The sequence below is a fragment of the Neodiprion lecontei genome, chromosome 4 (genome assembly GCF_021901455.1).
Source record: "Neodiprion lecontei isolate iyNeoLeco1 chromosome 4, iyNeoLeco1.1, whole genome shotgun sequence".
In the NCBI taxonomy this organism is placed as follows: Eukaryota; Metazoa; Arthropoda; class Insecta; order Hymenoptera; family Diprionidae; genus Neodiprion; species Neodiprion lecontei.
The window spans coordinates 38,937,743-38,965,394 of record NC_060263.1 but is presented as its reverse complement, the minus strand read 5'-3'; the positions used below and the strand labels follow the sequence as shown (position 1 = coordinate 38,965,394).

At 37.5% G+C, this 27,652-nt stretch overlaps 1 protein-coding gene across 8 annotated transcripts in view; it reads left to right on the top strand.

The window, feature by feature from the left end:
- The window catches only part of LOC107221568 (growth factor receptor-bound protein 14), a 300,280-nt gene that overhangs the window by 23,938 nt on the left and 248,690 nt on the right, over nt 1-27,652 (top strand). Inside the window, exons 1-2 of one of the 8 annotated variants that reach the window (XM_046737234.1) lie at nt 20,266-20,353; nt 27,084-27,545. The exons of the other annotated variants lie outside the window; for them this stretch is intronic. Of the exons in view, the coding sequence (XP_046593190.1) occupies nt 27,482-27,545 (64 nt within the window). The 5' untranslated portion in view covers nt 20,266-20,353; nt 27,084-27,481. Of the gene's footprint in view, nt 1-20,265; nt 20,354-27,083; nt 27,546-27,652 lie in introns of those variants that run through there. 8 annotated transcript variants of the gene reach the window in all.

The window sequence follows — 27,652 nt, the reverse complement described above, 5'->3', positions numbered from 1 at the left end:
ATGCAGAGCTGCGACGTACTATGCGTGACGTAAGAATGACCAAAAATAATCGATTTTATATTGTCTCGATTGTTTTTTACCAATTAATCCGGTATAATCGATTATTTTTCCTCACAATCGGTTTTAGTTTTTGACTCCCACGAACGATGCAATTACAATATCAATTAATGTGATTAGAGTATCAATTATTAACATCGACTTACTTACCAAGTATCTGTTTTTATATAATAAGTAAAAGATGAATGAATATTTTCATCTGATATTGAAAAATATTTTGAACGAAACTATAGATTATCAAAATACTTTTCCGCTGCTAGGACGGTATTCCGAAATTTTGGTTCTAACTGCACCGTTTCAAAAAAAAAATACGAAATAATCGATTAATCGATTAATTTTTACCGATTCAATCGAGTCGCGTTCGATTATTTTTTTATTTTTTTTTTTTTGAACTCGATTAATCGACGCATCGATTACTTTTAGCTTACTTAATCGCCATCGCCAGTGCGACGTAAGTTACTAAATAAGCGCAACGGACGATTTGGCGTTCTCGTTGTTTCGCGGGGAATCCCCTTGGCGAAAGGCCGCCCGCTCAGTCATCCTCGAGCCGTCGAGGAGTACGGGTTATCATCTCTAGCTTTGAGATAAATAAAAGCGAAGGTGATCAAGCCTGGTGCTTTTCTCGCGAGCCTTGCATTTAAACTCGGATAAAATCGCGGCTGAAGTTGTACTTTCAATTTCCAAGTTCTCTTCGTGTTTTCGGGTCAAAGAATTCAAGTCAAGTAAAAAAGGTCTGAGAACCTAGGAAGATAACAAAAAGTATACAATTTATAAAATGTATCACGAGTCGAATTTTTTTAGACGAATTGCGTCGCGTGCTTCGGAAAGGAGCTTGCGAAGCTTCCTCTCTTGCCGATAGAGCGCGCGGCGATCGTATGAAAAGGCCATAGAATATGGAATCGGGTGAAGATGAGTAGGCGCGCATTTGAATCGATGATCTTCTACTCCCAGGCGGGTAGCGAATTGTTTTACGATTTCGAGATAAAGAATAAGGGGTCAAATTTATAACGATTTCATGGAAATTATATAACCTCGTTTTAATTGTGTAATACGATAGTAACGAAAATCCACGCCGATGAATATAAAAGCGAAATTGAGTGAAATTTTATTTGTCAATTAATGCTACCAAATTTTTTACCTCAAAATTTATTACTTCTCCAATCTTGCACCGCTTTGAGTTTATCTCATATCTTGATTCACGTTCACAAATGAAAACAGAGTCACGTGTAGCGATAAATTTAGAACCGCGATAGTTTTTAGTGAACTCGTAACTTCGCTAGTGTGGTGTTCGAAATTCTGCTTGAAGCGATCGTTTCCTTATTTCCTCGGTTATTCGCGACCGGTCGACTTTTGTGGATCAATGGAAATTAGGTGTAATTTACGTATAGACAGTAAATGGAATCAACGATTCGCTAAATCACACTTTATCGCTACGGACGAAAATGTTTATACAGCGAACTGTTTATGTATTTGTATACGCAAATGTTGTACAGAGGTATGTTAGAAGAACGTTGAAACTTCGCTGTTGCAACATCGAACGGGTGTTCCGGGTATTTAGAGAAACGCCGTCGAAGCACGCATAAATTAGTAAATCTACAGAGGCAAAAAGAAATATCGTTGCAAAAAAACGAGAAGAAACGAAACTCGATGACACAAGCTTAAACACTTTTTTTTATCTCCGTGTTTCTCCAGCTTTTTTCTCTTGCCAATTGACGTGTTTTTCGTTTTCTATTCTTTTGACAATAAATACACCGAATACAGGCCACATTTTAGCCTTGGGAAAAATTTTCCCGGTTATGAAATAAATAATAATCCTTCAAGCTTTGTAAATTGATCGGTAATTTACTTTCGTGTATTTTACAGCTCTCGAAATCAAATGAGAATAATAAAAATTTAATGAAAAATATTACGAATTTTAATTCAAGGATTTTTCGAAATTCAGACAAGTAGAGAAAGGTGGAAAAAATAGTTAGCCGCTGTTATATCTCTCTCTCTCTCTCTCTATCTATCTATTTATCTATCTATCTATCGATCTATTTTTCGCCTTGTCCGCACGTTTTACACCGCTGCGGTTTATAAAATGCGGTTGCAAATTAACCGCAATAGTAATTACGCGACGCCATCAACGACTAGGATGGTTTTTTCTTTCTCTCCTTGTTTTTTTTCTCCCTTCCTCCACCTTTTGTTTCAAGCCTAATTAAACCGGACGATTCAATCTCGGAATTACATGCAATTTATACATATCGTGTTGTGGGCAAAGCTGCGTGTTTATAGGAGGTCGTGTGAAAATCACAAATGTACGTTATATGTACATAAATGTGTAGCGTATACGTACGTAGCTTTGTATCTTTAGTTAATTGATACAATCCATTAAGAACCTTGTTAACCGTAAGATAAGATCGGTTTTATTTATGACGCGTGTTATATGTGTACGTATGTATACATTTGCGTTTATTCACTTGCGTGTACCGTAATAATTGCGTATATACAATTTTTTTACAGTATATTTATCCACTCGAGAAACTCGCCGTGCGTTCTAACAACCCTAAATCGAATTGTAAAGATAATTAATCAGTGAAATATTATTCGCTGGAAATTGAAAACACTGAAGCAAATTATTTAATTTATAATAGCGTCGGAATTTTATTGAGGACGATAAATTGCGTTGAAATTATTAACTTTGCATGTACATGGGGCATTCCACGTTAAATCAGCATCCCGTGTATCTCTAATCATTTGTTAGTATGATGTTTGTACCGAGACAAAAAAGGTCTCGAAATTTGTTTCAGATTGTTTCAGCCACCAGTGAAATTTGAAAAGAATCGGAAAATCAATTCCGAAAACGACGTTTTTAGAAATCTGAATAAATTCACACAGATTCTAAGATTTGAAATGCAATTTTTATGCATTACACGATAATGGCATTTCCGTATTAACTTTTTTTTTTCCACAAGTTTTTAGTTTTTATACGTCGGAATTGGAGTTTTTTTTTTTTTTTTTTTTTATTTTATATTCCTCGATTTTAATATATGCCGAAATCATGAAATTAATGTGACTACGACGTTTGTTTGAACGAGGCGTATGAAACGAAAAGAAAACATTACCGATATGGGAAAACTAAAAACTTGGGAAAAAAATAGTGAATATTGAGACCACCTGTTGCTCAAAAATCACATTTTGTTTAAAAAAAAAAAAAATTGGCGTTTTCGGTATTGGTTTTGCTATTTTGTACAAACGTCATCAGTGGCGTAAAACAAAAAAAAAAAAATTTTTTTTAAATTCCCGACACCCTTTGGCGGGCTCCTAATAATTTCCTACTAATGAGCTGCTAATTTGACGTGGAATTCCCTATAAAAACGTACAAGTGCGGACGAAATATTCACGACTCTAATTATTGTCTAGAAACAATGTCTGCGCGCGCGTGTGTGTGTGTGTAAATTAAATTTAATAATTTGGAACTCACGTCAGACGAAACCCTAATAATCGGGTAAATTAACCGCTTTTGGAAATGAATTGTGGAAATAATTGTGCGTTTGTGTAGCCGCGAGTCTCTTTAGCCCGGTGATGTGACTAGTGGCCTCTAATTAAGAAGTCCGCCGTTGGGTTAATTATTCAACTAATCAATCCATCCACCGTCCATAACGTCCAAGTATAAATTATATATTTGCAACTCCGGCTGCACGCGTCCCGCTTTCTTGGATAGAGCGGTTGCGTTTCCTTTCCATCTATTACTCGTTACTGTCCTTTTACACACCGGCTAATAACGATCGATTCTCGTTCACACGTGTCGCTATTTTACCGATAAGCCGAGCGACGAATCCCCTGAGAATTTGTACTCGATAAAAAATACCGAGAAATGGATCTGAACCAGCATTTCTATCATCTCTTAGTGGGGCGTTCACGCCCGAGAAAGTCAATTTTTATGGTTTTTTGTATTTTTTCAAACTTTCATCCCTCCTCTGAACGGACCCGTATCGATTTTAACCCTAAGAAAATTTTTGGGGGTGAAAAACTTTCGATTTCTTTGAGTCTGCGACTCTTTGAGAATTTAAACTTGAAATGCATTTTTCATAACTTTTGATTCTTCAAAATTGCGCGATAGGTATCTGCTACAGTTTTTGACCGATTCATCTGTAATTTTGACACGTTGCCATAGAATTTTGACCGAATTCCGAACCGGCGGTGAGATACCCGAAATTTGATGTCGAAAGACGGCTCATTTTATGTCACGGTTCTAAAAAATGAACTATTTTCTTTCAAAATAAAGCTGTTGAAAAAATTCCCATCGCGATTTGTGAGCATTTGCGAGTAGATTATGTCAGAAAAATTCGTACGATATGCTACGAATATTAAGTGAGAAACTTTGCGCTCAATGATTTTTCACCTTTTTAGACTCTGTTCAAAATTTCACTCTTCTCATCACAATGATACATATAAATGAGGATATAATTGCGCAATATTACTCTAAAAGATGTGAGAAATGCATACCCAAAACGTCTAAAATTTTTTTGAACTTTTCCTGAGCAACATCTGCGATTTTACAATGTGTTGTATAATTCGAAGATGGTCCGTGACTAAATTCTCCGGTTCGCGGGCTTGCGAAACTTTTTTTCAAATCTTGACTAATTTACTAGTTTCTTGAGGATTTACTAAACGTACAGTCTAGTCAAATGCATAGACTGTGAAGACAGATATAACCTGTCACGAAAGCGCGAAAGTAAAACCGAAGTTCGTCGAGTTGAATTTAATTGAAACAATATTTTCTTTTGAAACAGAATTTTGTTTAAAGAACTATAAACTTCAGCTGCAACAGCGTAACTATTGATGACTGCGAAGAGATTCGAGTAATAAATCGCTTCTGGTATGAAAAGAAACGCATCGTTTGAACGATTTTAATGAAATTTGAGCTTATTTTGACTGTAAACGAATTCTCTGTAAATCAACAAAGTAATTTTTTTGGAATTGGTTTCTCAGTCGATAAAAAAAAAGATATGATTAGTGAAGTCGTTACAAGCGATGAATGGCAAACCAATGCCTCAATAAAAAATTCTCCAACCTTATCCAAAATCTGATTTTGTAGATCTGTGGAGAATTCATTTAGAAACAAAACGAGCCGAGCCCTAGTTTATTAAAATCGGTCAAACGATGCGGTTTTTCAGTGTATCATTGATTCGATAATTGAATATCTTCAGTCATGAATAATTGCGCTATTGTACCTGAAATTTATGGGTTTTACATTTTTTTTCTGCGCCAAAGGAATATTGCTTCAATTAAATTCAACTCGACTAACATCAATCGAATTTTCAAACTTTCGTTCCATCCTAATTCTGTTCTAACAGCTTTTTGACCGAACTGTAGGTTTGATACATTCTCAAAGTTCGTTCGGTTACATTTCGAAACGAGCTCTGCAAACCCCGGCGTTTTAGGCTAATTGGCTAATTATCGAAGAAGTATATTTTCGTGACAATTTTTTTTTTTTTTTCTGACTGAATATTTTAGTAACTGTGTATTGCGAAGAGAGGCTTAAAATACACACCATTGAATTCGACTGCAGCGTGATCTCGTCTCCCAAGTAAGCTTCACACTTTGTTATTTCAACAAAATGGCAAAAATTAGCGTGCATTCAGAGAAATTAATGAAATAACAGTTTCAAAATTGCATAAAAGAATTTAATTCAACAAAGTAAAATCTTGATATTCGTTTCGTCAACTTGATGAAATAATACTTTTTTCATCATTTTGTCAACATATTGAATAGTCTCTGGTAGATTCAACCAAATCGCTTCGTACAGTTCACTAAATCTATTCGGTGGATAAAGATTAGTCGGATTGACGAAATCACGAGAGCCACGATTACCGCAATCGAAATTAATACGTTGCATCGTAGATCTACAAAATTATTTGTTCGAGTGGCAAAATACGCTAGGTGACAAGTGAAAAATTCTTTCTCGCTACAGAAGTAAGATGAGCAGTTATTAGGAAGGGTTCCAGGCATCCGTCGAGTACAATCAGCAGAACTGAATCATTCGTGATCTAATTCCATCGAATCAGCCGATCGTTTCACAATCGCGTATTTCTCTGTCATTGTTTGATATGGCGCTCAATTCATGCGGCATAAATCAAAATCAAACTATAATTTTTTCGTACACAACAATTAAAAAATTATTTTTCAATCTTTACAAAATGATTTCATCGTGTAGATCTGATTTCGCAATCGCGACAGAATCCGTGGGAATACGGTGCCAAATCTTTTCTTACATATTGTTGAAAAATTTTGTTTTCTACGCGCTATAAAATCAACTCAACTTTTTGGTTGTGTTAGAATAAGGTTTTGTCTGATGCGTATTAAACCAGAAATCTCCTTGCCAGGACCGAATTTTGTTCATTACGACCCAACTTTTTCCTGATTGTGTATTAGAATATTCCATGGTCAAATTTTACTCGGACGAATTAGTGAGGAATGAATAATGATTTTTGCAATTCAGTTTCAACCTCACGTATAATACATATTCATTATTTAACGATCACAGGTGAAACCCGAACTAGATATTCGAATTTCGAATCCTGATTGAATGATACTCAATATTCGAAGCTCATACAATCAGCTGCTATATCACGTATACAGTGTGGCATATAAGTAATAACATTATATCTTCTCATTTCATATTTTATCAACTGTTAATTATACAAATATTTGTATAGTAGGTAATTCGTTCGGTTTTTTTTTATCATTTCTAACGAATCACTTGCCGTTAATTTAAGTTTGATAAAAAAAAAACTACTGATCAATATGTATACAGCTTTTAAAAGCATTTCCTACTCGTCAAGTCGCCGCTTTTCAAAATCTACGAAAAGTAGAATAAAATTTCATTTTCAATGCGATGTAAAAAACCGCGTTCATAATCCAAGTCCAATTATCAATGCTTCGCAGACGAGCTCTACTTAAAATCTGAACAGCGCCTTTGAAGGATGTGCGGAAATTATATTCATGGAAATTTATCTTTATCCTGATCTTCTCGCCATTTCAAACAAACTTTCCTCATTTGATTCGCGGCAAATGACGATGAGGTGATAAAATTTAAAAAAAAAGTTCAACTCCGCGTCTTCTCCTCTTCACTCTCAATTAGAGGTAATTGTGTCGGAGTGTAAAAGTCAAATGTTTACCTACACCTGCGTTCATCGAAGAGAAGTAGATAAAGAAAGAAAACGATAAAGAGGATCGATTAATTTGTTCGATGAATTTCTGGAGGCTGGCAGAATTTTTTTCTTCATTATTTCTTTTTTTTTTTTTTTACATCTTCATATTTTTGCATATTGATTCCGGATCAAAAACAATTCGGCACCTTCTCTCATTGTCAGTTAATGATTTCATGGGTAAGCTTTTAAGAAAGCCTTTGAAATTCCAATTCTTCATTTCCCAGATAATTCGCTGATTTGCGAGTCGAGCGAATATTGTATTACGCATGCTAATGATCCTTTGAAGCGAATCGTCGTGAAATCCCTGAAATTAATATACTCCAAGGTGAAATTGCCTCTTGGAGATGATGACTCCCAACTACGACAAGCGAAATCTCTTTTTCTGCGTACAGCAGATACTCGCTTAACACGCGCTTAATTTTAAGCTGGGTTAACGAATTCACTTTTACGACAAATCTGATACATTATGCATCCGTATATGTGTCGCGGAACAGCGCGGAGAATTATTGCGAAAAGTTTTGAAGTTACATAATATATTTCTAATCTGCATACCCTTTGTGTGATCCTCGTATAAACACAAAATAAATTTTTAAATCTAATTTCTTACGTGCGTGCGTAAAGCAGAGAATTGCAAAATAATCGGGACGCAGTTTTTAAAAATTTTTTTTTTAACAACAAAGATGATTACAAAACATGAACAAATTGAACCCGTGGCAAATTTTTCAATCTGCTGATAATAATTTGCTTTAACTTCACCTCAAATTACGAAAGAATAATGAAAAAAACAACTGAAATATTTCTTGAAGTAACGAGAAATCAAACGACGTTACAACTGAAATCTTTCCGAATCACTTCAAATCATTGAACAAATCGTTTGACAAGCGTTGCAGGAAATTATGGAAATCATTGCAAGTATTGCGGTAAACGTTGATTCAATTTTCCAATATCGTATTGATTTCTGTCTTGCCAGTAGGTATATAAGGCGGGGAGGTTCTTGTTCAATCTGCTTTACCGACCGAGTAGTACCGTTCGGTCGGTAAAACAGATTGAACGAGAAACCCCCCCCTACATACCTACTCTTGCCACGTGCTCTCGTCGATTTTCAGACCACCAAGTGATTTCCAACGATCTTCAACCATTCTGAGTGATTTAAACCGATGTTCAATGCTACATTGTGATTTCTTGCGATTTGAATATCGATGAAAATCGCCTCGAAGAACGCTTGTATAAATAGGAAATGTTTGAAAATCGAGAGGTAATGAAATGGAATTGAATGTGTGACGATAAATTGTCACGAAAGTGTAAAAATCTTTACAGTAATCGCTGTTAATCAATTTCAATGAATCGAAATGATCAACCTCACATCCAAATGAATGGCTCTCATGATTCGCCCTCATCCATGTGTGACGGATCGCCGATTCATGAATTTTCGACCGTGTGTGTCACGACTCGCGGCGAGCTGACAATGAGTGAAAGAGTGAGGGAGAAAATGAGAGAAAAGGAGAGAGAGACGGAACGACAACAGGAGACATCGAGTATCGACCCGTCGTCGCCGTTCGTTCCACTCTATGTACTCCATGTATTCCATGCATGCCGTGGTGGAGGAGGACAGAGCGAAAACACGGGATATATGCCCGCTATGTGCATAGAGTTAGGGGTAAAAAGTTTCACCGATGATGGGGGCGGTGTGAGGTTAGGTTCGGGGCACGTACGTTTCCAACACTTGGAGCGTAATTTCATGGGGATTCCATTCCCCTACGCGAACGGTCCTGAAACGAGAGAGGAGAGATGCATCTTTGCCGTTGTAAGGATGGATCTAGGATGTTTTGTCAGGTTGAAAAAGTGATGGAATAAAAATGTTATTTTATAAACAGAGCTTTAAAAATATAGTGTCGGTAAAGTTAATCTAGTTACGTTCGACTGTAGAAGTTACGGCGACGGAGGGGAAAATTTTGTAATACCGATTGTGAGGTTCTAGTGTTAACGACGTTATTTCAACTACGTCGTAGAAATCTCCGTATTCTCACTTTTTTTTTTTTTTCTCTGTATCATAAAATTTGTACCACGTCGCTTCTACGATTCTAGTAGTAAATAGCTGCAGGTTGTATTCGTAAACGAATTCTTGATAGGTCGTTGAGGTGAGATTGCGATTAACGTTAGTTATGACAAACTCAAAAAAGCAACTCTACCATACAATTTGTAGAGAATTCGTTTCGAGATATTGTATTATGAGATTATATTATGGTTCAGGAAGAGAGTGAGGAATGAGGAAAAAAAACAAAAAAAATTACAGAATTGCGTGATATTTTACTGAAATTTTAAATAACAAGTCGTTTACAGTCGAAGCTGAGTGTTTTGAAATAAATTTTTTTGCCAGATCGCCGAGTGACTTTTTTGTAATCATATTTGACTCGACCTCGCATAGCTTAAATTGTACTTTTTAAACATCTTCCTCGACGTGTTTTTTTTTTTTTTTACCGACTGTAGGTACACGTCCCCGTATATAACCTGAAACGCGGTGGAGTAATTCTACAACTTTTTACGGTGAATAATATAATCCCGCTGGTGCATAGTATCACCGCTTCATTATAATAATTCCAGGAGCGTGTAAAAACTTGTACGTTACGAAGCGTCGTCGTTCCGCTTTTTATGCCTGTTATAATTCTCGACGCTGCGTTGAGCTGCTACCGCCTCAGAGGAGGCAACCATTTACAGGTATATTTCCATACGTATACATAGTATACAGTCACGACGGTTGAAAGGTGTACAACTTAATTATTACTCGCATTACAATTTACATTGCGTGTATACATATATACGGGGCATTCAACGTCAAATTAGAAACCTATGTACCTCACCGTTTTCGATGTTAATAATTTTTTAGTATGATATTCTTATCAACCAAAGAGGGTCTCGGGAATTTTTTCAAATTTATAAACAATCACGAAGCCAATTCCGGAAACGGCATTTTTTTAAATACAAAAATATTCACACACATTCTGTAATTAGAAGTGTGATTTTTCAGTACCACTCGATAATGAGATCTCTATATTACTTTTTCCATATCGGAATTGTTTTGTTTCTTTTTCTCCTAATACGCCTTGAACCAAATAGATTTGAGAATCACATTATTTTCGTGATTACTAATTGATCTATTTACATCGGGGAACAGGAGGATAAAAAAAAAATAGTAAAAAAAAAAAAAAAACTCTAATTCCGACATTGCATAAACTAAAAACTTGGGGAAAAAATAGCAAATATTCAGATCCCGTTATCTTGTGGTGCTTAAAAATCACAGCTCTCAAATCATAGAATCTGTGTGAATTTCTCCAGATTTTACAATATGGCGTTTTCAGTCTTTTTTCAAATTTCTCCAGTGTCTGAATGTGGTGCTGTCGGGAGGTTAGTTACTGTACGACGCCATAGAATATGGTTTACAAGTTGTTTATTGCCAGAAAAATCGGGTTACACAGTACGGATGGCGTAGTAGAAAATGCGGAAGGCAGGGAAAATAAACGAAACGAGTTGACAGATACGCATGTGCCAAGAGCGTGGCGAAGATTGGGGAGAGATGAAGAAAAAGTCCAGGCTCGCCCCCGAGACGAGGCCAAGGGTCGCGTCGCGCCATAAATGCCAGATGTAGGGAGATTTCCGGCGCGGTCAGACCCTTAGCCCTCGGCTAGCGAGGCGAGGCCTGGCCACTCGAAGGTTAGTTGTAAAGAACTATAGAAAAAGATACACGTGGAGAAACGGAAATATTTTAACGGTTTTTCGCCGGCTTGCCGGTGGCGGGTGTCCGCCAAACTGAAAAATTTTTAAAAAAATTCCGGGACATTTTTGGGTCGGTAAGAATATCATGCTAAAAAATCATTTGAATCGAAGAGGATGAGGTACACAGGCTGTTAATTTGACATGGAATGCCCCATATATGTATAATATGCGAAGTTTGTTCCGCCTCAAATAGCATTCGAATAGTCGCGCAAGGTGCAGACTGACGTCGCTGCAATCCCACGATCTATACCGACTATGCAGCTACGTACTGTAAACGTATAGGGCATTCCGCGCCAATTCAAACTGGGTCTGATCTCTCTGATTTGACTCACGATTTTTCATGTAATTCTTCCGACTCTCCGTGGTATTCGGTTTTTTTTCGAAATTTTCCCAAGCGACTTGAATTACCAACAATTTCTTAAAAACGATGATATATTGATCGATACTGTTTAAAAATATGGAATATTTCTGAAAAATCTTGTGTCATACATCAAAATTTTTTAACTTTGAATCTTTGAATCAGAGTCGACTGACTTGTCCTTCTGATTTGAGGTTATTTTTTCTCAAAAAATGGTCGCAAATAAAGAAGAAAGAAACTTTGGTCTAATTCAACTCGAGGCTGAAAAATTTTGATAATTGTCACAGGGTTTTCCAGCTTTGTTAATTATGCCCGTAAATACGTTGATTTTCAAATATTGTAGATAAATGGAGAAAAAAAGTGAGTGCCTTCAAGAGTGAAAACAATCACAAAAAATCGCGAGCTAACTGAGAAAGATCGAGGTTCAGATACAGGTTCAGTTGGCATGGAATCCCCTATATAAATATTGCTGCAATATCGCCGGCCATTCGATATTGAGAGCTTGTGCACTTTTTTCACAAGGTTGAAATTAGTAACGTTATCGTAAGAAAATATTGTTACTAAGGAACTACGATTTCGAAATATGAGTGTGTTTTGTTTTGTCAACGTTTATTGAATTTCACAAAATTTCAAAATATCGAAACAACGGTTTTAGCTCAGTATGAATCGTTAAGATAACCTCACTAACTTCAATATGATTTTTTCTTCGTGCTCCACGGATACATATGTAGGTCTTACACATATTTAAAGTAATAATGACGAAAAATAATCGATTATCAATTATCGATTATTTTTACACACAATCGGTTTTTGTTTTTTACTCCCAAGAACGATGCAACACAATATTAATTAATGTGATTGGAGTATCAATTATTACCTACGTATTACTTACCAATTACTTATTTGATATAACAAGTGAAAGATTAATGAATATTTTCACCTGAGATTGAAAAATATTTTCAATAAAACTGTAAATCATCAGAATCCTTTTCCGCAATTAAAAATACGTACTAAAATTTACGAAATTTTGGTTTCATACGCGCCGTTTCAAAAAAATACAAAATAATCGATTAATCGATTAATTCTTACCAATTCAATCGAGTCGTGTTCGATTATTTTTAGCTTAGCGACAATCGCTAATTTTCAAGCACGGAAGTATTTAAGCCCTAGGCTCGGTGCATGCAGTTAGGTTATACTAAACTTCCAGCAAACGTAATTAAAGCTCTCGACTCTTACAGCTGCAGAAGTGTGGTGGGGCGTCTTATCGCCAAATCAACGATTCCCATGTAATTCATTCTCATGGTAGTCAGGCTTAACATTACAGCCCTGCTGGTCATTAATATGATACATTACACTTCTGTTTTATATCCACAATATAATGTTACATAGGCATAAATATGCGAAAAAGTTTAGTGGCCATATATTGATTGCGGTCGGAAGGCATACGATTCTTTTCATAATTATCGCATCCTTTATTTACTTTCTTAATTTCTTCAATTAAGTTATATATATATATATATATATATAAAAACACAAGCTGACAGAGCGTGATAACGAGAGCGAGGGACGAGGGTCTCTTACGGGAGAGAAAGGGTGCGAGGGAGAGAGAGAGAGAGAGAGAATGGCGCAACTTTTGGGGGAAAAACGCGTCACACTTGACCCAGATCTCTGTACCTGTACCGTACGTACATACCTACCTATATACTCACCGATAACGCGTGTTTATCGCACGTGCAAAGCGTTGATGTTTGAAACGGAAAGAAAACACCATGTGAACAAGGGGGGAAAAGAGCAACGTTTGAAAAAAAAAAAATAAATAAATAAAAAAAATAAAAAAGTAACAATTACACGGTTTCGTACCCACTTTTTCTCCCACAGTATGTGTATGTAAAAGGTATCGTGTCACGAGCAGGCGCGTAATTACAGGTGTACACGTTTCAACCGCCAATTTTTTCCCCCCTCGATATTCTGCGTTTTTTTTTTTTTTTTGTTTGTTTTTTTTTATTTTCTTTCATCGTTTTTCTCTTGTTCGGTCTCTTTTTATTTTTTACACTTCGATTCAAACAGTGTTATTTGAAATAATCGGCAGATGATTGTATACACTGCTGTAGGAATAATATTCTCTCTCTGTGTTGTATGTTGTTAAGTATGGTGGACCAATTGAAAGAATTCGATACCGATAAGTACGAAGCTAATAAATATGGTGTATTACCACGGGATGTTTGTTGCGGAATTTTTTTGACAGGCATACAAATCGTATGTATACAGAATTGATATTCGTTTACAGAAATTCAAGTTTTGAAATAATCATCGAAGCAAATGCAGTGGTAAAAAAATTTACCAGAAAACGGGGTGGTGTTTTTTTTTTTTTTTCAATTGTTTACGTAGAATTTATACAGGAATCAAACTTGTATAACCTTATAGGCGCGTTTGGCGAATTTTGCAATGAAATGGAAAATTAATTTTCGCTAAATAAAATACATAATGTATTGTATAATGATGTAAAAAAAATTTTGTTCAAATTTTGTATAGTTTAAAGTCAATATACAATACAAGCTCGTGAAAATTTTATTTAAACTCGTGCGAATTTTTATACTTTGAGATCATAAAAATTAATACAAATTTTATATTAGAATAAGAAAATTTTCCCTGACTATCCACGGCCGGGTTCAAGTTTTGCACTAATGTACGTTTATGATCGGAAAAAAATTGCGATAGCGTTTTTCGTCATGTACTTTTGCACAAAAAATTGTAAAACCAGTCTGAGACATTGAAGTAGAATCTTGATCGAGATATCACGGAATCCTCCATACGTAAACGTATTTGCATGTATACCAATACTTAATTCCAACCAAATTTTCACAAGCGATGCAAAATTATCGGATACAGACTCTCCTCGTTATTGAAGAAAAAAAATTCCTACTTAATTTTATTACAAAAACATGCACTAAGAGAAGATTTCAAAAATCCCGTTTACTTTTCTTCGAAAAATGTGTTTTTTTTTTTTTTTCCATCATTTTAGAAAGAAAGTACATGGCAAAACCAAAGTTTTCAAACCTAAAACTAAAAATTGAAAGAGAGCAGGAAAAAAATTAATTTTATCGCCAATCAAAATGTCACGTACACCCTTTTCCGATACTTCTCAATTTCGCTACCCAGCCAAGAACATCCCCCACGTACGTACGTACGTACCTTGGCGTAATAATATAACCGAAATTGGAAACGCCCTGCAAAAGGCTGCGTCGAGGCTTCTCACCGGCGCGGCGCGGCGGCAAGAGACCCATGCTGCATTGTTATTTGTTATCATGGCATCCTTGTCGGGAGGTCTCGGCGTGGACGTCTATCGATCGTACACAGAGCCCTGCCACCTCCCCCACCCCGTTTCCCGTTGCGCGCCACCGGCACAGACCTCCTCGATGCAGTTGCGCGTCGTGCGCAGACGGTAAAAATCGGTACCCACGTGGCGCAGGCGTGGGTTTGTTATTCGTCCGTCCTTCTTCATCCGTCTCCCCTCCCCTCCACCCCCCCCCCCCCGTCACCCTCGCCCTCCCGGGGCTATATTCCCTTCGCCCCCTTTCACGCGTTCTATTCTTACCACCGAGCCGCACACTCCGATTCTCGCGTAACGCAACATGCCGCGTGCGCGCATGTGTGCGTTGCGTGTTGCGTGCCGCGTTGTGCTTCGGGTACGGCGTAGGGGGCGAACGACGCCCGCAGCCTCCCCCCCCCCCCCCTCCCCCCTCCCCCCGCCCTTCTCTTCGTCAACCAACATTGCCCCTCTACTCGTCTCTTCGACGCATCCCCACCCCTCGCGTTGTTCTGCATTTATTGAACGAATCCACCTACCTACCTACCTACCTACCTACCTACCTACCTACCTACCTGCCTACCTACCTACCCGCATACCTATCCTATCTACGTCTGCAGTCTACCTTTCGGCCCTTCCCTTCCCTTCCCTTCCCTCCCCTCCCCCTCACCGCCGACCCTCGGTCCCTTTCTTTTTATCTTTCCCATCTTTCCTTTTCTCCTTGAGCCGTCGCTGCGTCGCTGCGGGACCAAGATGCGTGAGCCGCGTGTCCGTTGGAACATTTCGTGGGAGAAAGAAAGGAGAGGGGAGGACGACGACTTCTCCTGTACTCAAAGACGCCCTGCATCTTACCTCGCCTCATCTTACTTTACTTTACCTTGTCTCGTCTGGCCTTGTCTCGCCTTATAACCTCGCCCTGTTGGCCTCGACGATTTTGCCGCCGTTTTCTACCTGCGACGCATTCTTGCAGCGACGTTACCAGACGAATATCTTCTCCGGTGAAACGATGACTCTATCAACGAAGGTTTCCGGTTTCTCAATGTAATGTTTATAATATATGTGCATTGTACAACTAGATTATGATATCGTTTATGATATTCATTGTCGAATTTTGTTGCTGCGTTACGTGTGTATACTTCTAAAGAAGGGTTTTCATCAACTATTCCCCTTTAAGCCACCACCTCTCATCGTGCAACCAAGTATTTGTCGTTCTTTTAAAAATTTTGTCCATTTCTTTTATTTTCAACTTTAAGAAAAATGTTGTGAAATTTTCAAGTAAAACGGATAAATTTTGTTACATTTGTTTAATCCTCATTCAAGTATGCCGTTTTTTATTTATCATACGAGTATGGTGATCCCGAATCAGATGAAAAGCTTCGACGACGGCTAATACATAATTCGTGCAACTTGTGCAGGTTTTTTTTTGTTTTTTTTTCTTTTCCTTTAAATTTCGAAATTTCGAAGCAAAACTTACACGCATACCTACGTATAGTAACGATATAAAAATTGATTCAATCTAATCAAGCATATACCCATTCATATGGGTGTTCCGTGCAGTGCCTGAAACATTTCAATTACGTGTCCACTTGGAACAATAATGTGTAACACGTACTTACCTAATAACCTGTCGACGATTACGATCTACATCCGTTTATCGTGGCATTATGTGGCAAACGTTGTAAAGGCACGTTACCCGCCTATCTATTAAATACCATACCTATAGGTATGCATGTATTTGCCTGCATTAGTCACGCGACAGCAGTGAAGTATATAGGTTGTAAAAATACAAGTGATAAAAAAAATTGTTTCTTTTTTCAAACGCAAAGAGAGACAAGAAGAGAATAGAAAGACGAAACGATAAAACACTAGTGATATAACTTCTTACGTCGAATTACAGGTATTGAAAAAATTTGTCCATTATTGCCGTTTAAATACAAATACAGCGATTGGGTTACAGAAGCGTGTTACATGGAAAAATTTATAAACAGTAGGGTGGTTCATGTTTCAACGTTTCTTTTTTTTTCCATTTTTTTTTTTTCAAATATTACAACAATTAGCAGCAACGTCTGAATATTTTCCCACCTCCTCCAGTTCCTACAATTTTTTATTGTATTTTCTTCCTTCTCAGTATTTGTCTAAAATTATGTCGACCGGCAGGTTAATCGTGGTTTTGAAACTATTTGGCAAATGTAAAGAGATCGTACTGCGTATTTGATAATAATATATACCCGTTCGCGATCGGGTTACAGCGGCATGTTAGACGGGCAAGTAAGCGTATACATAGTTCCAAATTCGTCGCCGCGACGCAAAAGCGCGGGGAATCGATCCGACAAGCTCCCGTAGCGCGTGAGGAGGCGGAGGTGGAGGTGGGGGTGGATATCTCGTCGCTCGGCTGGGTGACGTCACGTGACGTCACGCCCGCGCGTAGTTCCGTCGTCGACGTTGCCGTAAGCGACCTACGCCACGCTGAGATAGCTTGTTGGCGGGAGAGATGCTCGCTGTTCCTCTCTACCAAACAATAAGTTGCCGCTGCTTCGTGTGACGTAGGTATAAGAACAACGTAGCTCGAGGTTACGTAGGTACTTCAACGAAATTTCCTTCATCTTACACGTAACGCGTTTCTGTTGCGTACTTCGCACGTCTGTGCGCTTGTTTCCTTCTCTCTCGCTGTATCAGCCGATTCGCAAACACCGCGTAGTTGTTAAATCGTACGAGCCTTTGATCACCGTCACCTAATAATGTAGGTATATAATGCGATAATAGAGAAATCATCGATGTGTTATGGAACTAATTTGTACCGGTAATTCGATTTGACTGGATATTCTCGGTTTTATGCGTGTAATATTAATTCCTATTTTTTAACTTCCGTGTATATTTCTTCTTTTTATATACGGAAATTCTAGACCATTCGATAAAGGAGATTATGTAGATTGTCGCATAACTGTGAGTTGAGAATTTTTGATTCATTGTTTATAAATTAACCGTAATAGGCAGGGATTGTTGTTACGTTGTTGTAAAAGAATACATCTAAAAATGGCCTGGATGCTTGTAGTTGATAACAATGATTGTGATGTTTTACATGCATGATCGAAGAACAGTTTTTACCGCGTGACAAAATCCTATGATTAACGAACACTTCGAAACTGTAATACCAGTTATTACATATTATAGTTCGACGAAGTAAAAGAAAAACAAAGCAGATTACATCAAATGAATTTCCTGTTTGTAGCTAGATAAAATCGCTGATTATACGATTGTACAGGCCTACGTTACACGTGTACGGTAACTTCGTTGCGCAGTTATATGTATACTGTTATCCGTGATTAACGTACTTTGCAAACTGATCAAACACCAATTAGATCGTTACTCAAAAGATGCCTGTAATCAAACACTCTAATCGATACGAAGCAATAATTCAATGTTTTGTAAGCTGTCAAGAATCACGCGCTGTGCGTAAAGTTTTTGGAAAGTTTCGACCGAACTTTTCAATTTTTGTTTTATTCTGCAAGTTTATCGAGAATAGATTACATAATAGTTAGTAGCGTTATTGTAACGATGCACGTTGTGAAAAAGCGTTATTTCGTAACTTGTTGAAATTATTTGAAATTCAGCAAACCATGATGTAACAAGATTTCATATTTTGAGAAGCTGGCTTCTTCAAAGTCGATCTGAAATTGGAAAATAGAATGCAACTTTGAAAAGGATTGAATCCTTCAAAATATCTCGTGTGTTTTTCATCCACGGTTAATTGAATTTCAGACAATCCCAAAGCTGCTGACTAAAGACGATTTTTCCAAACTCGCTTTGTTTGTACAATAACGCTACTAGCTTTGAAATCGTAATATTAAGCGAAGTCTGTTTTGTATTTTTATCTGAAATGTTAATTTTCATTGTCTTGTCGTGAAGTTTCTATGGCAGGTTCTCATGTATTCAAGTACAAACAGATACATTATTTACCATTTCCGAGCCATAGAAAAGACTATAAATTTTGAATTCTCCACAACCTGATGTACTGTAATGAAACAGCACATTGGAACCTTCATATTTTGAATGACAGAAACACCCTTAAGATTTACAACAGAATCTGTGATCCGGAGGGTCTAAACACCCTCTGTGCAACTGCTTCGATTCAAATTATCCCAGAACAGACCCTCGAAAAAAGACAAATTATTTAACAAATTGATAACACGTTGCAATTATTAACCTTTTACCCTGTCACACGGAATCTTTCCTACCCACCTGACGTTTTTTCATCTATTGTATTTCGTAAACCACAAGACGCCCAGTTTTCTTCCAAATAAACAACCAAGTGAACAAACTATCGAATCTCAAACAACACACCTCAAAGAACACTCGTGAATTTTTTCATCATTTTCGAAGTCACTCAAAGTCACCAAAAATAAGGTTAAAAAGCAAAACACCCCACAGAACGTGACAAATCGAATCAATCGAAATTCGCGATCGACCGATCGACAGCGCAGCCCTAACTTATCCTACGAGCAAACTCGTACTTTGACCCGTCGATGCGGTCGTCGCGAGGGGGGGGGATACGTACGTACTACGAAAGAAATATAGTGCCGATATAGTAGTACGTAGTACACGGTAGTACTACCCGTCGCAAGTCAGACACTCGGTATAGGTATAGTGGTGGTACGATGGGGCGAAATCCCTGGTCGTCTATATGGTCGCGAGACGCAAAAGTCGCGTCTGTATGAAAGACGTGCGGGGCGAGGGGGGAGGGAGGGGGGGGGGGGAGAGGATCGAGCCTCCGTGCGGATGCGCGTCGGTGCGACGTCAGTGGCCGCCGAAAGCATATCGTGCGTATCGTCGAGTCGCGTCGTTGCGCCGACGCACGAACCGCGTCGAGGCGGCGGTGGGGGGGGGGGGGGGGAGGGGCGACGCTGGAGGCGGCTGCGGCGGCAGCAGGGGGGGAGGGGTGACAACAGTGAGAGAGAGAGAGAGAGAGAGAGAGAGAGAGAGAGAGAGAGAGAGAGAGAGAGAGAGAGAGACGAGCGAGAGGGTGATCGAGAAACGTCGAGGGAGGGGCGAAGGACCCGCGTCCGTTGCGGCGGTAGTACTACGCGAGGATCCACGAGATAACCACGCGTGATCGGTCGACGCTTGTAAGGCTGTACGTTTGTATTCACTGCGCTCGTTAGTTTCCTCCTTCTTTAGTTCGTTCGAGTCGTAGTGATTCACGCCAGTTTCACAGACCATTCATCGCTGTACTGGCTTATTACGTTTCTTATTCTTCTTCTTTTCGTCGCCTCGCTTTTTTTCCCTCATCCGTCGATCCGGGCTACTACGCGAGTCTGCGCTTTTTAGTTACCCTACGTTGGATTGGATTGGATTGATTGTGAGACTAGTTGCGAGAACGATTCCATTCGATTCGGTTCGATTCCGTTTTCTATACGCGGTTTTATAAATCGGCACTGCGCATCGGCATTGCTTCGTCGGTTTTTTCTCGCGTTTGTTCGTTTGTTTACGTTTCAACTCGATCAGTGACGGTGTGTTTTTACAATATCTTTATGTGGGTGGGTGTGTGTGTGGTTTAGTGTGTTTAGTGTTTGGGTGGATGTCGTGGGTTTTTTTTTATTCGACCAGTGCAAAGGCCAACTTCGGGTCTATCGTTTATTACATTGTTTGTTTGTTTACTCGGAACTAGTGAGTATATGTTTCGAGTCACATGTATGTACCATTTAGCACCCTTATTCGCCTTATTTCGGAATTTACCGAACTAAAGTATGTACGCAGCTAGCGTTTCTCTGCGCTTCGCATCGAACGATATCTGTTCAAGTGCTTGAACGTCGCAGCTACCCAAATTTCTCTACACTGAGAGAAAATAGTCGTTGAATCAACTAATTGCGCCTTCGCGGGCTGTGGAACGAATATACATTTGAGTCAATTTAAGATGTGTTGGTCTATCAAAATGTTTATCAGCTCTATCTATTTTTTTTTTATTTCGTATTAGACCGTTTTTCTCTCAGTGTATCTTCTGTTTTCTTTCGGTCATATTACGCAGTAGCGTCTTCAACTGGCTACACTGAGTGCGCACCGTTCTAGTTTATTCTACGATTTCGCTTTTGCTGTTGGTTGAAAACTGGGGAATTCGATCTCTCAATCAGTGCAGCCGGTTGAAAACAAAAGACAGACGGACATCAGTCGTTGACGGTGAATTTTCTATGTCGATAAAACAGAGGGTGGCGGGACTAAGAGGAGAAGAGAGAAATTAACGAGATAGCTGAGCGCAGGATCGGTAAGATTTTGGCGATTCGTTGATTCACGTTTGATTTCGTATCCGCGGCGCGGAATATTCATCATACCTGTTTCAAAATTCTTAATATAATTTTTGTGTTTCTTACCGAAACGTGAAACGCGGCGTCGCGGGCGGCGGGCGTGAGAAGTGATACGCTTGAAGTTCGTCGCAGGTCATTAAGCGCGACACGCGTTATCGAATCTTGATGCTTCGCGTGAAACAGCGCGCCGTTTAAACGAAGCTTTGAGAGGATGCCCTAGTCAATTTCAACGTTTTACGTATATCTTCAGATATCGAAGTTCGCGTGTTTGAAACTCGAAAAGAGGCTGAACAGTGAATAAAAACACTCTGATGCGTTTTCATTTGGTGCAGGAATGACGAAATTGCACGAATTTTACGAATTTACTCTACTTACTATGAGGCTGTTAAGCCCTTTTTCGCATTTAAGATATTTAGAGATATATACGTCAACGTCGAAACTTCCAGCAGCAATCGTGGATTCGTAATTCGATGATTTCATTCACCACGAAGAGTGATCATAATAACGATTAAAGCGCGTCGATTGATATTCTTGAAGCGGATAAACGATAAATAAATAAAGTTATGATCAAATATATGCCGCTGCTAAATTCAGACCATATGTATAAATAATGTATATGTATAACGTATAAACTGTATGACCAAATATGACTCACGTGTGTTTGTTTTTTCGCTTGCGGTTCAAAACTTGGAAGGGTAAATATTGCGAATGGTCGATATGTCGAAATTTCAAACAACGTGAGAAAATAAAATAACGAAAGATGAATGGTTCGAAATATTGTTTCAATTTCGGAAGTAGTCAATTTACTCAGTGACACTTTTATTTTCGCGTGTTTGAAATTTCTTTATATCGGTCATTCGCGATATTAATCCTTCCAAGTTTCGACCCACACCCGTTTTTTCAAACAGCTATCGTGTCTTTTTAACGCTTTCGAGTTATCATTTCAGAGTATTTGAATTCCGCATTCCGTTTTCGCTCTTCTACGCAACAAATACCTATGACTTAGGATTTTCTCATTTTAAGGTTAAGATCTCGAAACAACAAACTTGATTATTCCAATTGGAATATAAAACCGTGTTTGCGCGTCTCTTGTACATACAACTAATTTTTAAACACGACGTCTGCTGTATAAATCGTCGAATCGAAAATTTAGTAACTTCTTCTTCTTTTTCTACCTTATGGCTATCTCCAGAAAGGAATGCGCCAAAGTACTCGGCTCTTATCACCGTCTGATCAACTGTTACACCACAAGTTATTCAAAATCCCATCGCTTGAATTTACCGTCTCTCGCGGTGGAAATTGACGGTTTCTACGCAGTCAATTCCGAATAATAACTCTTCCCCATTTTTCTCTCTCTTCGAGACAATGACGAATCGTGACTCTGATGACGAAAGTTAGTCGCATCCGCATCACTCTCTATCTCTCTCTCTCTCTCTCCATCTCTCTTTCCAGTTCCTTTCTCTCTTATCTCTTTTCTTTTTTCTTACCTGCTATTCTCATGTATACGTAACGTAAATCTTCGTCTCGAAACTCGACTCGGCGATGCTTGACGATTCGTAATAAGCGATGCGTTATATTTTAAGAAATTGGAATGCGTGATCGTGTTTTTTTTTTTTTTTTTTTTTTTAAGATCCCATACCAAATAGTGATGTAACGAATTTTCCCACATTTCTTGACATTCGCCTTCCAATATTTTGTGAATGCGAATGTTACAGATACTTCGTATTTTTGTTATGAAAATTGCGAGAATAATACTAAATTAGACAAAAAAAAAAAAAAACATCAGTTTGATAATGAAATTTTATTATAAAAGTTTGTCTTGACGTTTGAACCAAACTCTAACCTCAAAATTAATTTATTTCCGTTATCAATTCGTCGTTAAATAATCAAACAAACAATCGGCTTGGTTCGGATTAGATCGGTAACTTCCGGAATAAGATGCAAACGGCGCTAATGCGTTCCTACAACTTGCATGGTGTGTCTGTCGGTCAATCAATTGTCAAATCTTAGCCACAGAGATATGGCGCCGGATTTGAAAATGTATATTCGCATTCGCAATCGCGTATACTTGAAAGTTTACATTCGTTACATCGCTGATGCTGAATAATTTTGTTCCATCTGATTTGAAAAATAAAAAAAAAAAATAACCATCTCCGACTTCGCTCGTTATTATATTTCTTCTGCGAATTAATTATTTAACAATCGGATCAAACCGAAGAGAAGTTTTAATTATTCTCTATACAATACATATCACAACGTCATTGTGCACGAAATATTAAAATTATTCATTAAAATCAGTAAGAAATTTTTCAATTCGATGAAATTATTAGGCAATCAATCGACTCAACCTTTCAATCATTTTTCCAATTAATCTTTGATTCTTATCGAGTTACTAATATTTTTCAAAACATTTTACTCGGTTCTTGCGTTCATCCTTTTTGCGGTCCGAAGAGGAGATGAGAGTAAAAATGTAGCATGAAAAACGATGAATTTCTAATCCGAGTGATCATTAATCTCATCACTTCTGTTATACATGCATGTAGGTACGTATACGTTTGCAATTATCGTGAGAGGAGCCGCGTGGCTTGAAACTGGTCGAATTAAGAGCGACGAGAGGAAGAGAGAGAGGGAGAGAGGGAGGGAGGGAGGGAGGGTGAGAAAACGAAGGAGACGGAGGCAGCCACCCAGGTGGTTGTTTCAACAACTACTTAATCGAGATCTCTCTCGAGTTACGGTGTCAAGTGCAGCACGAAACGACAACCTTTGCATACCTACCCAACAATCGTGTATACTCGTATACATGATATACCCGTTTGCGATATCGAATAGATGCGATTTCGTCCGGGGCAGGGGAAAAAACAAATTGCCCTCTTGTTTTTTTTTTTTTAAATATTAACCCTTTCCTTAACCTGCTTTCGTACTGTTTGGTATCGGTATTGCAAGTTTATCGATATTCATTAATGAACAACCTGCGATTATCGACGTTCCCTAATTATCTGAGCTCTTCAAATTTTTGATTGATAAAAAGCTTGTTATTTTTTTATTTTTTTATTTTGTTGTTACCCGCATTCTCTTCTCATCTACTACATATCGTCGAGGAATCGTCACAATTTCCCGGGAATCAATTCTCCGATTCCATCATCATCACCGATAATCAGTGCGTTTGTCGATGATTATTATTATTCTCGGCTCTTTTTCTTGTTTTTTTTTTTTCCCCTTATTCTCCCACTCTAGTCCCGTCCAATATTGCAGATTGTTTTAACCGACCAAAATACATAACCCCCGTTGTATTTATATACAACGGTACGAGGTATGAAACCGTGTGGTGTAAAATCGATGCGAAAAAAAAACAGGCATCTGTACGATAGGCTTGAACGGGGGGAAAGAATGGCGAAAAAAGAACGATATAATCCCATATAAAACCAAATAAACTTGCGGAATTTGTTGAGACGATGAGAAAGAGGACCTCTTTTTTCCTCTTCCCCCTCCCCCTCTGGTCGTTACCATTTATTGTTAAACACGATATCGTGCTGCTGCTGTTGCGCGTCAAGAACAACTCCAGCAGGCAAAAAAAAAAACAAAAAAAAAATCGTAATCCTTGTAACCTAGGAATGTACATATATTATTATATAATACATATGATAATAAGGAGGATGAGGACAGGTTACCAAATACGTCTGAATTAACCGCACGGGTTTCCTCTCACCTGACGTATACTTATGTTGTATAATAATTGACCGTTTTTTTTTTTTTTTTTTTTTAATTTGTCTTTCTGTGTTTTGAATACTGGACTATGAAAACTTACTGCAATTTCGATTGTTTTCAAATTTCATATTGACAGGATTTTAAATTTCAATATATATATATATAATATATATCTGTCAGTATATTGAAAAAAAAAGATATTATATTATATATACTCCGTGTCCGAATTACGCGGTAAAATCACAGATGTATTATTATTATTTATGTTAAAAAATTGCTCTGACAATTCTTTTTTCATCGAATGCCGTGTATGTACGTACGTGGTGGAAACATTACTGTTTTACTTATTTATTTTTAATTATAAGCTTTGCGATGACGATTATTCATTGACGTAATTATAAATAACACGTACGACAGAATTAGAAAATAAATAGGAAGTGGAAAAATAAGAAGAAGAAGCTGCCGATGTAAATGTTGTATACTTTTCTCGGTCACCGCCGCTTTCGTTACTCTACAATTATTCGCGTAATTCGCATAATTTATTTCACCGTTGTGTTCACGCATTTATGTATACAAAGCCGACGTGATTACTGCACGCGTTATCTGTTACGCTTCTTATAAATGTGTAACAACACACGCCGTTTAGTCTATTAAACAACACGCTGTGGGTACGCAAATTTTCAGTGTTTCGATACAAAGCCGATACACAAAACCGAACAACGTAAGACTTTGCTATTGCGTATAATATTAATAATAACAATAATATTATATGTACAACTACATTTATGCACAATGAGATGTGTAGTTAAAACTAGTACGTTAAGTAATTTTACACACTTATATATATATATATATATATATATATATATATATATATATATATATATAAACAAATTTATCATCTCGTAATTTTTTTCCTTTCCCTCCCATCTCGGAGTATAAGAGAGCACAACATCACAAGTTTATTTATTTATTTATTTATTTCTCATATTCTTTTGTTTCCTTTTTCCGAATGCAACCATAACGGGATGCAATTAGGATAAAGCAAACGGCGTTCTTATCGACCCCTCGTTACATTACAATGATATTATTTGTAAGAAACAAACCGCGAAACAAATCAATTTCCACATCGTTTCGATTTTTTTTTTTTTTCCTCATCCCTGACGTCGAATTTGTAATATAATATACAGTGATCAAAGTGCGGTAATTATTGCCAAGTCGCTCGATTCTCGAGAATATGTGACAATTTTTGGTTGTTGATTTTTCTCATTCCTAAATCCCTCACCACCTATACATGTACATAGGTATGTACAATTTACACGTGAGATTTTCGGAAGGAAATCTTCCAATTTAACTTATTCATGTGTATTAAAATAAACATCATACGATGGTAAATTTTATATTACACCCTCAACGTATCGTAAATGTAATATATAAATATGCAAACACGTATCTATGTAATACAGAATGGAGGAGGGGGGGGGGGGGGGGGGGGGTGTCAAGATTGTCGAATCGCTATATATATATATATACATTTATATATAATAATGACGCATTTTCTCTGTTCATATTTTTATGATTGAATCATCGCTTTTGGGACTTATTAGTCATTTGCGCACGCATAAATGATGCGTAGATACATATTTTACACACACGTATAATACGCATAGCGTGTTAATAGGACGTATATCTAGGTATGCCATCTAAGTATATCTGATGATAATAACTACGCCGCGTTTCACACGTGAAAATCTCTCTCTCTCTCTCTCTCTCTCTGTCTCTCTCTCGATAGATTGTAGATGCGTAGATAGCGCTAAAGATAACGGGTAAAAAAACACGCGTTTGCGACACTATCGTCATAAACGCCATGTGACTCCGAAAAATTAAAAAAAAAACCACCAGAAGTAACAGAAATTTGAACGACAAAAACGGCGGGGAAATAAAAATTTGAAATATTTAATAATTTTCCAAGGACACAGCGCGAATCTTTTTCTTTCTCTCTACTTCTCTCTGTAAAATCGAATAAATACAAATGATTACACCGGGAAATTTTCTTCCTTCATTTAATACGTCGCAGTTATTTTTCGAAATTTTTTATACGCACACCCTTTATCCGATTATAATTATTGTTTGACCGAATATTATTATTTAAATAACAGACGATGTAGACGCGTACGAATGAAACGCAAGACTGGATATATTTGTGTATTGAACTTACTTTGTGAAAGCCTCGTTTGTTTATTTTATTTTTTTTTTTTCTACACCAGCCCTCCTATTCAGATGATATTTTATATTTGTAAGAAACAATGGCGGATGTGTTAAAATTGTTATTAATATGATACGAAACGCTTGTGGTTCAGGTGTAATAATCTTTTAATTTCTCTTTCGACAAGGATTACGCAACAACTTATCGCTGTTTTAGCGGATTATTGAAAAACAAACAAACAAACATATAAATTATCAAATCCACGAAATATATATATATATAAACAGCTATATAATAACGTGTGTGTGCAATCGTAAACAATTGTGTTTCACCAGTTTGTAATTTGTCTAAAAAATTTGCAATTGTAATATCAATAAAAAATGAATATAAAGACAATATAAAAAAAAAAAAACTGTTTTGTGAAATCGCGTGTGTTTCGTGAAGTTATTCGTCATTGTGTGCTGTCGCATACACCGTTTAATGAATATTAAACAAAACTACAATACTTAACGTTATAATACAAGAACTCTGGAAATAATATTTAAATCTCATTCGCACGTCTTCGTCATAAATCCAAGCTCAATCATGGAGTACAAACTGCTGTCGAACAACGAGTACGATAACAACAACCGCTACCCAACTCACGATCGTAAGTTTCGATTTTTATTATTATTATTATTATTATTATTATAGTGTTTCATATTTATTAATAGCAATAACGCATTTATTTACTTTTCATAAACTATATGCATACGT